This window comes from Brassica rapa, chromosome A06 (genome assembly GCF_000309985.2).
Source record: "Brassica rapa cultivar Chiifu-401-42 chromosome A06, CAAS_Brap_v3.01, whole genome shotgun sequence".
In the NCBI taxonomy this organism is placed as follows: domain Eukaryota; kingdom Viridiplantae; phylum Streptophyta; class Magnoliopsida; order Brassicales; family Brassicaceae; genus Brassica; species Brassica rapa.
In genome coordinates, this window is record NC_024800.2 from 13770945 (window position 1) to 13783940 (window position 12996).

At 37.7% G+C, this 12996-nt stretch overlaps 1 protein-coding gene across 1 annotated transcript; it reads right to left on the reverse strand.

The window, feature by feature from the left end:
- Nucleotides 1–2404: 2404 nt before the first annotated feature.
- Nucleotides 2405–6926, reverse strand: LOC103848021 (WD repeat and HMG-box DNA-binding protein 1). The gene is made up of 12 exons (XM_009125011.3): nt 6647–6926; nt 5506–6581; nt 5205–5381; nt 5002–5115; nt 4494–4598; nt 4033–4167; nt 3895–3950; nt 3697–3799; nt 3485–3601; nt 3163–3289; nt 2904–3034; nt 2405–2788 (listed from the first exon to the last, which is right to left on the reverse strand). Exons 1-12 carry the CDS (start codon nt 6924–6926, stop codon nt 2405–2407), a joined length of 2805 nt encoding a protein of 934 aa, XP_009123259.1.
- Between the last annotated feature and the right edge of the window lie 6070 nt (nt 6927–12996).

The window sequence follows — 12996 nt, forward strand, 5'->3', positions numbered from 1 at the left end:
ACACTACTTCCAGTGTATAAAACTTGTACTGTTTGCCTCCTTACCATCTCCCGTAAATGATCCATCTGTAATAGTCTAAACAACAAAAGATCAAACTTGTGGAACCCTAGTGTGGGATTAGAACCCGCAATCAACAATATAATAGAATAAAAGTTAGGTTTATGAATTCGGTCTGAGAGAGTGTATGTGAGTAGAATTTTAATATAGTTTGATCAAACTGGACTTTAATATTGACAATAAATATGACGAATACAAAAGTATAATATCAAAGATAATATGACTCGAAGAGCGTATTCTAAGTAGAACAAGTCGGAAATCATATGTAAATGCCCACCCTCTTTCTCTTTCTATAGGATCTGCTCATGATTTCCCTCTAAGAGACTTCTCTCTCTCTCTCTCTCTCTCTCTCTCTCTCTCTCTCTCTCTCTCTCTCTCTCTCTCTCTCTCCTCTTTTGGCAGATAGAGCAATACTTCGATAATCTCAACATGGTGGATGAGCATGCAAAGGTGAAGGCCATGACGTCTTACTTGGGGGACACGGCGATGTGGTGGCGGAAGAAGCATACCATCATCGAACGGGAAACTTTCCGAATTGATACTTGGAAGGATTTGAAGGAGTTTTGTGACAATTTCATCCAAAGAATGGTGTATATGGAGCCCGTTTGAAGTTGAGGGAACTTAGAGAGCAATGTACAATTTGTTACTATGTAAAGGAGTTCACTACTCTCATGTTTAGATTACAAACATGATAGACGAAGATCTCGTCTAGTACTTTTCTGATGGGTTGCAGTCTTCGGCGAAGCAAGAGTTGCAGCGACAAGAAGTGCAGTCTGTCGATGAAGCTATCGCGGTGGTCGAATCATGGACTGCCTTTTCCACTTCAGGTACTTTCGAGTCCTTTAAGAGGAAGGAGAAGGTTGTGACCAAGGGTAGGGGAGAGACAGGATACTGCCCGACCAACCAAGACAATGTGTACTTAAGAGAGGATGCTTTGTGTGCAATGGCCCACATCCTATGACGGACTGCCCAAAGATGGGGGTCATTGTCCGTAATCATGGAGAATTGTGAGACAGAGACTAAAAAATAAGAACTGAGCAAAATGGGTCGCTACAACTCTTTAACGCTTTAAAGTCTTATCCGGTGGGAAAGCCAACGAGCAATGGGATCATATATATTGAAGCTCAGATCCACCCATAACTTCATGGCGGAAGATGAAGCCTTAAGACTCAGTGTTAAGTGGAGTAGAAGAGATGGTTGGATGAAGTCGGTGAATGCTAAGGCTCAACCCCTCAATGGGATAGCTCGGGGACTGAGATGTGTCTGGGAAAGTTGGAGCGGTACGGTGAATCAGTGTGTTGTTCTTGGTGAATTTCTTGGTTCTTGGATCCATTTTGATATGGCTGATCTTTGATTAGGCTTTTGAGTTAAAGATTTTTTATGGCCTCTCTATAGACAGCGCCAAATAATTGAAGGTAAAACCCGTAATCAAAAATTTAATAAAAACAAAGTAAGGTTTAGGAAAATAATGGGAAAGAGATTTTGTTTTAGTAGATCTCTAAGATAGTTTGCTCGAACTGGATTTTATTATTGACAATGAATATGGTACATACAAATGAATAAAGCCGAAGATGATACAGCTCGAAGGAAGTATTCTATGTATCAAGTGAAACAACTCAGAAATGGTATGTAAAATAATGGTATTTGCTTGTATATTATACACTTCAACTCGTTCCAACTACTCCGCGTATATACCGTGCCTTACTCTGGAGATTTTGTATTGGTTGGTATCCACTTAGTTTGAACTCGCTACCAGCCGTTGGACAGGATTGTTGGTTTCGCCCATGGAAGTTGTCAATACCTTTAGTAAGCCGGATTTATGTGATAAATCTTCCTCACCATCTTTAGTGTCATTAGTGATAAAGTTGATAAATCTTACTGACACACTAAGAAAAATGTTCTGTACTGAACAATAGATTGATAAAAATAAACAAGGCTTTTCTGCACAGAAACAGATCAACTTCAAGGAAGCTGCACCTTTTCTTGGGCCATTATCTGTTGATTATCCAGAAAAGGGATTAACATTCTGCTGGGTTTACCGGAAAAGAAAGGAATGAAATTCTAATAAAAGCAGAAACCAGTCTTGCTCAAAAGAAAAAAAAAAGCAGAAAGAAGTCTCTGTGTTGGGGTTTAAGAGCATGAGCTGAAAACTTTCAAGGTCATAGAGATACCAACATCATCGAACTGGACAACAAAGTTAAGTTTGGGAAAACCCATGAAGAAACTCACATACATGCTGACAGAGAAATAGATTTGAAAGTCATTTCTAACTGAACACAGAGAGTTTGGCAGAAAGTGACGTAGAGGCTGACGGTGCCAAACCAGAATCAAAAACATCCAAAACTCATTAAACAATTGATTTCAGGAACGGGTTTGAAGAAGGTCGTGCGTCTTGTTGATTCGCTTCCTTTCTCAGTCCCTTGTCTTCACTACTAACACTGTTCACAGGATTCTTCATCAAGTTCAATTTATTTACCTCTCGTTTCTTCACATCGTCAGTTTCGTCTCTCTTTATTTGTTCTTTTCCCAGGTTGAGACCTTCTGAAACTTTTGCTTTCCTAACAAGTGTAGTAGCAGACGGTTTAGGTGCAGAAGCTTTCAGAACTGCCTCTGTGTTTTCGCTTGTCTGAACCAGAGCCGAAGAATTCTGGACCTTGGATTTAACCACTTCTCTGCTTGGATTTTGCGGATGATTTTCGGTAGCCTCGTTAGCTTCTTCGAGCAACTTTTCCTGTTAGTGAAAAACCATAAGTTAGCATCATGAGAATGAGAATCGGTGGTTGAACTTTCTTTCTTTCTTTTGTGCAGAATATAAGAATTGCTAAAAGGTCTTTGCAAAGGAGTACCTCGAGTATGCTACAGAATTTCTCTGCCAAGAATGGAAGCTTGAGTTTGGTAACCAGTGTTATTGCGGCTCTCATCGATTTTTCTAGAGAGAGTAACCTCATAAGTTCACCAGCCCTTACAAACTTGTCACCTAAAAGAAAGTAAAGAAAATTGTTGTCAAAATCTGGAAAATAACTTCACATAGAATTCGACATGTTCTAAGTATGTAAGCGCTCACAAACGCGTGTACGAACAACAAATGTAAAATAATTGACTTACGGCTACAACACGAGCTGATGAGCCTTAGTATGCATCTATCTTGAGAAACTTCCAGGTCGAAAGCCTCATCTTCAAGTGCTGTCGTGTCCACCTCGGCAAAAGCCATATCGTCCACCCTTCTTTGAGTCTGGGATCAGGAGGAAAAGATATATTAGAATTGCTTGAAAATATACGCAGATTTCTCCTCCCTGTTTGTTACCTAAAAAACTTTGACAGTTTCACTCACACATTCCTGACGCGAACAACTCAGATAAAACTTCTTACGAAAATGAAGGGAGACATAATAGCAATTATAAATGGTGTAACAAGGAGAGAGGAAAACCTCGTATAAACGCAGCTGCTTTAGAATGAACTCATTTTCTAGAGATGCTGCTCCTAAATCTGAAGATGCAAGCGGGAGGGAGAGGTCCAGAATACTAAGGATTGGTTTTGGTGTCACCTGAAATGGAAGGCAGAAGAGTGGTGAGGCATCCTATCCTTTTGCAGATACAGTAAACACCATACCATAGTCTCGGCAACTATAATATATATTACCTGTGGGAAACGTTCTGGGTGTTTACAAGCTATACAGTATAAACTGGTCGTATTCAAACCAACCACCCAGTAGTTTTCTTCCTGTTTCTTCACTTTGGTGGTACTGAAAATGACAATGAATTCAGTAACGTACAAATACCATTTGAGAAAAGATAATAAGGAACTTGTCAGAAATTGTAGATAGCTACGTTAACAAACCTGAAGACCGGGATCCACGAGCCACCATATTGACTAGTAAAAACCCTCAGTACACCCTGCAATAAAAATGTTGTTGTTGTAATCCATATTTTATGAAATGAATACCAAAAACATAGCAAATGAGTCAGCCAAACTAACCTCAGAATCAAATGAGCTGAAAGAACCTTCTTCACTGAATCCTATCCATGTTAAATGTGAGCCAGGGGTTAAGGCAACACGGCCGTTCAACTGTTGAGTCATTTTGCTTATGTTCAAGACTCTAAATTCCATCACCTGCATATTGTAAACACAAGAATTAGCGGATGTACCGTACATAACAACCTGGGCGTATGTTTGTTTGTCATATTTGTAGATAAATGAAATGTCCATCAAATAATTATTTTTTCCTTTTTTGGTCAAAGTTCAAAGTTCTTTTAAAAATAGAAGTTTCATGTAATGAAACCACATCAAAAAGATAGATCTTAAGAAGTTGGATCAGTATTCAAAAAACATGAATGAAAATGTTCTCTCACACTATTTAATCTTTAAATGGATATCAAGTGACTCCAGGGTTAATCCATAAGGAAAATAAAACAAGAAAAAAAGAAAACTATGCCTACCTGTTCATTTGAAGGAAGACAGTCTGAAACATGAGTTACCACAGCAAGTTGATCTCTACATCCTGTTGCAGTGACAACTGGGCCACTAAGGGAGATAACATGTTTCTGCAGGAAATGACATGTTCTTATCAGATCACAAAAATCAAAGTATTTCACTAGTGAGGTACACATTACACACTAGCACCCCCTAATTTGGTTAGAAACTGTGGAAGTCGATAAATACACTAAATCAGTCATTCCCTAGCACTCGGTTCAAGTTAGTTTTTCGAGAACTGCAGATTCTCATTGTAACTACAGGATGAAACAAACATTCAACTACATAACCTTTTCATCTGACAATACAGTATACACCAGTAAGAGACAAACAGGGAACATAACACAACAGCAAGTTCAGTAGAGAAAAACGATTTACAACACTTTAGGGTAAACAACGATCAATCAGTTGCGTAGACTATCAGCTTACGTCAATGGTGACACATGATAAACAATCGAAAGCAAAAGAAGAGACCTGTAAACCACCCTCGCTAAATATGTGAAGCAAATTGAGGCTTGTAATCGCAGCTACCCAACCAGAACCGTTAGCGACAACCTTCACCTCTTCACCTTCAAACCTCATTGTCCACTTCATGTTTTCAATAAAAAAAAAAAGCAAGTCAATTATTTTCTATGCTGGTCTGTAAGTTGGGATGAATTAAGTGTAAGGATTCTAACCTCACTATTACTGGCCCAGCTTCTGAATGGTCGATACATAAGAACACTCATGTTCTTTTCTCCCTTGCTCGGGTTTGCAAAGACACATCCACTTTCATTTATTGATGCCATAGTGAAGCCATAGATGTCGATCATTGATGAAACTCGTGGACCTCTTCCAGTATCATGAAAATCTGTCTGCATTTAGAGTGACAAGAAGAAAAACATCCAGAAATTACACACAAGAATCTTTTCTTTATGGAGAACTTATATAAGGAAGACATTAGAAATTAGAAGCATGACAAAGGTAAGCCTCAAGCACCTCAATACGGTAGTTTCCCTCGTGTTCAATTGTAGTTATGCATCCCAACATATTGTAACACAAGAATGTCCTCTTTCCTTGTTCCGGGGGTGTTGCACCCGGTTGAAAAGGTTTTTGCATTTTGAAGTTGGTTGATCGGGCAATGCTTCTGGGAAGCCCACTTCTCACACCGTGTGATTTCTTCCTGTAGCCAGGTATGCTGCTACCATCATCATAAAATTCCTCATCTAGATCAACATCATCATCAATGACGGTTTTTCTCCTGATTCTTTTCCTGCTAGGCTGATGAGATTCTCCATCATCATCATCATTTAAACTTGGAGATAGTTCTTCCTCCATTTCCTCATCAAAAGTAAGAATCTCATTCCTCCTCTTTGGTAGTATGTCTGGAATGCCAACAGTAGGAGCAACCATTGATGATGGAACCAAAGACTCCCAAATTCCATATTTACCCCTGACATCAATCACAGACAAAGCATTAGAATTTGGTTTCCAGGCCATACAACATATCCTCTCCTCGAACTTCTGCCTGTCTATGTCTTGTTTCTTATCAAGATCCCAGAGAAGCACTTGTTTATCCAAACCAGAAGTAGCTATATACTTGCCATTAGGAGCCCACGTTATGTAGCATATAGACTGGAGGTGGTCTCCTCTCAGGGCAAAAAGCTTCTCCCCGGTGAATCTATCATACATCACCACGTCGTTTCTCAAACCAGGCACGGCGAGGATCCGACCATCAGGGCTCCATCTAAGGATATTCACAACGGAAGTGCTGAAACCAGTGTCGGGAGCAACAGACTTAAGGGTGTAGGAAACGATTCCACTCTGGAGTTCCCAGCATAGAACAGTCCCGTTTGAGTCAAGCGAAGCCAAGAGCTCACCATTAGGGTTGAAATCTAAGCCAGTCACAGGTCCTTTATGCCCTTTTAGAACTCGAACAATGGAGCCGTCAACGGTGTTGATGAGTTTGATCCCTTCGTCGTCTCCAGCAGCTGCCAATAAACTCCCTGAGCCATTAAAGGCAAGCACCCGAATCGGAAGCGTGAATCTGGTTATGTTTGTCTGAAATTCTCCACCTGATTTTAAAAGGGAGCTTGTTAGATGAACTAACTAACCAAAGAAACAATAGCTAAGAAATTACTTGGGAATTTGTAGAGCTTAACGCAATGATCTATAGATCCAGAGGCGAGGAAGGAAGAGTCATGGCTAAGAGCCAAGGCGGTGACGCCGTCTTGGTGATGGCGGAGAATCGTCGGGGGCGAAGAGGAAGGCGAGCGTCCATCGTGGACGGAGATGGATGGATCCGAAGAAGATGAAGTGACAAAGTGTTGCGCTTTCTGGTCCCAGAGAATAGAGCAAAACGCGGCGCCGCTTCCGCCGACTTTATGGGCTTCACGGAGTTTAAGCGTTCGTGACTTCATCGCATTTGTCGCCTCTGCCTCCTGTTGCTGTTGCTGTTAGGGTTTTACTTTTTTTATCCCTCTTTGGTTCCCATTCGGCGCGAATTTGAGTGTGTGATGCCCGGGAATTATATTTCCCCCTTTTCACACTTTTTTTTTTTGGATAAATTAAAATTTATTATCATTCCAGAACAAACCTAGGGTTGGACAATTGGGATCTTAATCGGATTTAGGTTCATGTGCATTCGAGTTCCGGATTTTTGGATTCATGAATTTCAGTCTCTTTGGATTTAGATTCAGTTTGCGTTTAGTAGAGTTTAGTTCGGATTTAGTTACATGTATTGTAAAACTATTTTCAATTGTTCTATAATACTAGAGATTTTTCTAGACTATGCCCTGATTTGTTCATATATATATATTTATATAATTTTTTTATTTTAGAGTTTATATTATATTTTTTATACTTAGATAATAAATTATTAGACAGAATTATTCTTTTGTGTTGTTTTTGGTGACTACAAATTGTATATTATTCAAATTCACATCTTTCTTTTCAAAATATAAAAAATACATATAAGCTAGTAAACAAATTTAGAAAAAGTAAATTGAATCTTAGTTAAAGTTTTGTTATTCTTTTCTCTTTTACTTGAGTTTTTATGAAAATATGGTTAAATTAGTGTATAGTTCAAACTTTGTTTGAACGTTAAAATCAATCAATATGCATTTTAAAAATAATTTATATGAATTTGTTCTTATGTGTGTATGGCAATGAGGAAATGAAGAGCTATTGAAATCTAAAACTGATGTACATTAAAAGAATCCTCAAATCATGTCAAAACTGTTGTTTCCATGTAGCAAAACGAATTCGAAATTAAGATTAAGAAAATATAATAATGTTCCATTAGATTCCATGTTTTTCCCTCATTTCATGAGTTTGTTAGATGCCATAACATGTTTATAGGACTAACGAACTCAAACCTTTAAAAGAAACGCTTTTAAAACTTATTCGTATGGAAATATGATACAAATTTTCAAAAGAAAAAAATTAATAAATATAAGTTAATAACTAATCTATATATACTATAATAAAAGGGATATATGAGCTCCATTGAGCCTATCCACGTCAGACTAAAAAATCAACCAATGAAAAACTTGGTTTTTGCCATGTCACACCTAGGGATGTCAATTGGACGGACTGGGTGGATTTGGGCGTGTTCAGATGGGCTTATTTTTTTATGGACATTTTTGGTCGAGCCCAAATAGCACCATGTCCAAATAGGACCATGTTCAAATAGGACCATGACCAGATGGACTGTCCATGGAATCCAGATGTCCGTTTAATGTAAAATGTCTAATTTTTAAACTTAAAAATGTACAGATTAGAAATGTCATATATATATAACATCTTAAACTTACTTAAATTTCATGTTTTACAAAAGATACTTAAATTTAAATTTCATGTTTCACAAAAGATAATTAAAGTCTTAAACTTTCTTCTTCTCCTCCTCGCAAACCCATCAACCTAAAAACAATCAAATCGCAAAGAGAAGAGAGTCGAGATGAAGCGATCTGAAGCGAATCGAAGACAAAGTGAGAGACGGAGAGGAGAGTCGAGATGGAGAGACACAAGCAATCAAATCGCAAAGAGAAGAGAGTCGCGATGAAGCGATCTGAAGCGATTCGAAGACAAAGTGAGAGTTGGAGAGGAGAGTCGAGATGGAGAGACACAGCTCGAGAGATGAAAAGACGAGGCGGAGAGACACTTCTCGAGAGATGGAGAGACGAGGCGGAGAGGCAAGTCAAGACTCGAGAGACAGATTGTAAATTTGTGATTTCAGATTTTTTTTCCCCAAATATTAACCCTAGATATTTTTAAAATTATGGGCGTATTTGGGCGGCCCATATCCATCTGGTTTTGTCCATTGGACTTTGGGCGTATCTGGACATAGTCCATTTGGACAAAAAATATTTCGGGCAGATTTGGGCGTGACCATATTAGTCCATATCGATTTGGACATGGACCGCCCATGGACAATGTGCCCAATTGACATCCCTAGTCACACCGTTTTAGGCAGTGTTGGATTGGTTTCGTTTTTGATCCGCGAAATGAATTATTTGGCCCAAAAGCCCAGTCCAAGAGAAACCTAGAACGTGAGGCTGGGTCGTGGGAAAGAAAGAAAATGGAAACAAAAGCTTCCCTCCGGTGAATACTGGGTGCTTTCCAGACGAGATCCCTGAGCTAACGGAGCCAAAGGTGTCCAAGCCCAGCCTGTCGCCGTTCACCGTCAAGGATATAGCTCCCCCAAAGCTGCCCCGCGGCCACAATCGTCAGTCTCCGAAGATTAACCGACACCAAACCCTAACTACCGCCGCCGCTCGAGACCTTCGTCGTAACAGGAGTCTGAGCCTCAACGTACTTCACTCCATTCACGGCGGTGAGGAGAGGGACTCGAACCAGCGAGAAACAAATCGCAAGAGAACCGCCATCCCTTTTGACAGATCCACCGACACCAAGAATTCTAGCATCTATCGGCGATAAGCTTCCCTCCCTGATGGCTTACAAGCGTTTAACGGCAGTCTCTCCGCCGTCCTCAAAGCCGAGATCGAAACGATGAACCACCAGAGAGAAGAAACTTTCCTCGGGTCTTTCACTCCACAGACCTTCCCATTTCGACAAGAGGGAGATGAAATACTACCAAGACACACCGGATCTGTACTGTACCGTTGTTAAGCGCAGGATTCCGACGGGTAGGAGGCTACATCAGCTCCGGCGAAGACGCTTTACGCCGCTGAGACTCCAAACCTTAGAAACGCGAAAGAGAAAGTTGAGAGAGTTTGTGAGTGGGCGCGTGTAAATCAGTCGATATGCTTCTTCTTGACTCAAAGGTCTCTGGCGATTTGTAAGTAAGGATGGGATTAATAATTTGAATATTATGTTATGTGCTTCGTTACAATTTTATGTCATGTATACATTCAATTGTCGTTGCGTTTGAATTTTTGCAGTTCAAAATAAATTATTTGCTCTTATTCTTTCTATGGATTTTGAAGATTGGACATTAGAGTGTTCAGTGCACAAGCAGCTGAAACATGGAGGATTGTGACTTTGAAGAAGTTTAGGTTCGACAATTTAGAGCCAGCGAGTGTTAAGTCCATGGTAAGAGAGATGATGATTATTAACTTTATCTCCACAGTCACTCACTGTTGCACTTTATGCATGATCTGATTTTGATCTGTTCTTCATAAACAAACCAGAGATGCTAACAACCAGGTCCTAAATTTATGTTTATGTTTTGAATAGATTATAAAGTTTACATATGTTTGTCTAACTTATATATCCAACCCCTTGAACTATATTAATTTAGGGTGAATATGATTTGTCCGTCTTCTTTTAACTAATTAACGTTGTATGTACATATTTTTCAGGTTTTTGAATATACGATGAACTCAAAAATTGAAACATGAGATTAAGAAGATCTCGGATGATTAGAAGATGTGGGCTAGCTGTGAAAGTTAAGCCGAAGCGGTGGAATATCTGAAACCATGAGGGGTAGAAATCTCTCACCCGAGGTCTTGCGACGGAGAAAGCGAACTTTACTCCGGTAACCATCAAGGAAAAAGGTTCTGCATGTATTCTTAAAGTAATCATTGAGTAACCAAATGTAGAAAAGTTGCTCAATATACTCTTAATAAAAAGCATCGTACTTGCTATGTGGTTAGAGAAGTAATGAAGTGTAGACAGTTCAAAGGGAAGATAGTTTATGACTCTTCTGCAACTATATGTCTACGTAAGAATTCATCTTAATGAAAATAATATCTCTCAATTGTTCATTACATATTTTGCTCTTATGGCCATGGACTTATAGATTGAAGATCCAGTCTTTTTTCTTTGGCAATGATCTATAATTTATAATATTTCCATAGCTCTGTAGCGCATATAGTAACTTTTATTATATGAGCTAGGTATGAGCGATGTGCAAGTATCTGAGGACAATTTTAGCGGCTTTTTTGCACCTAGACATCAGGAATCACCAGTCTTCCTATTAAAGAACTCTTAACATTAAGTCGTAAACCATAACACCAGATATGCCATGGAAGGCAACGGGTGATAACAGAAAATAATTTAAAGTTTTCGCAATCATTTGTTCATGTTTCCAATATACAAGAGTTGAGGAAGAAGCTGCATGAAATATACAATGTTCTTAACAATAAACTACAATACAAAGACGAAAACATACGAAGCCTTATAAATAAATAAAAATATGAAAAATCATTTTAATATAAATATGAAAAAAAATCATTTATAAAATCGTTTTTACCCAAAAAGACGTGTTATTCTACCATTCTCTTTGTCAAAAAAACTCCCAAACAATGTAAGGACAAAGCATTACTTGCTAAACTTTTTTTTTGATATATTACAGATTTGGGAGAATTATGTTAAAGGACAAGAAGTATCAAACGGAAGTACAACTGTCGCAACCAGAAAAAAATGAGACCTTTGTGAATATCTCTTCATCATCAATATGTATGTAGAATAATTTTAATATTATTTTTTACTCTTGAGTTATATATAAATAAGTTAGAAATAAACTTATTTATTAACAAAATTATATAATGTATGTGTATAGAAAGCTAAGTTACAAAATGTGAAAGATCATATGTCATTTAATAACATTTTAAATATAATAACATTTAAATTATTCAGTCATATACTTTTTAAATAGTAGTAACTAATATTATTTTCCATTATGTTACCCAACTATAAAATAATGGTATTTTATAATGATTTAATTCTTCACCTTTGCATTATTTAAAGTAATTTTTAAAATAATACAATTTATAATAATAAAATACTAAGAAATACAAACAATAATTTGAATGCTAAGATCTCACGGAGCAATGTAAAACTTCATGCTAACAAACATTTTAAAATTGTATAACCATTTCAATTATATACAAAAAAAATAGTTCTAAATGCTTACACAAATTTATGATCTATAAGAAGAATAAAAAATAATTTTAAGTTGAACTCAGACACATACAAGGGTGAGACTAAAATGTATTTTCATAAAATTTAAAATCACAACAGAAAGAGAAAATAATAATAAAAATAATACAATGTCTCAAAATATTTAACAGCAAAAAAAAAAACATATCAAAAATATAAAAAAAACAAAACACTAAATTAAATAAATATAATTTCGTGCGAAGATTGATTCATTCGAAACACATTTCCAATGAAAATATACAATAATATATTATTATATATCACATGTAAAGTATATTCCGCGCGTAGTGCGGACCAGTCCTAGTAAGCATAATGTCGACAATTATAAGTCTGCCACTTGATTATGACCCAATGACCTTCTCAAGCAAGTGTAATTCAGGTGCAATTCATACATTTACTGTCCATTGCTATTAATCTGAAGAAACCAAATTTATCAACTATGATTAGATTTTTTCTCACAGTTTTGGACACTCAGGGACTTCGAGTGGATTATATTTGTCTCCCTCCTCAAGTTGGTCCTGGGTCCCGTCTGATAAACGGTAACAAAAGTTACAATGATCACCCGAAAAGACAACCAGATATTCCGCCTTTGCTGTTAACTTGCCCCACAATCAGTGTCTTCAACAACCAGTTGGTAATAAAGATCACTCGAAAGGGCAACCAGATATTCTATTAGTGTGTGAAAAAATTCATATATCCAGATTAGCTAACTGTGGACAATTTCTATTGCTTCTGTTGAGTTTTTCACAATTTTACCAGGGTATGCATGCATGTTATTCAGGAAAATTTACTTTGCAGTAAGATATAATAATACTTACGTTCTTTATTTACCTTGGAGCGGATGCAAGGTGAATTCAAACTTGCAGATTTGGCTTCAAAACTGGATAGGACCATCATTGTATTTTAACAAAGCCACTCCAACTGTAATCAAAGATCGAAGTCAAGCAAGATGACACTAAGAGGCTTTGAAAATGAACAGAGATTAAACTTAATAGCTCACCATATTATCTCCAGTGTGCCCTTTCATGACTCTACTCCAATGATCACGTGAATCCAATCCCTCGTCTTGAACTTCACAGCCAAAAG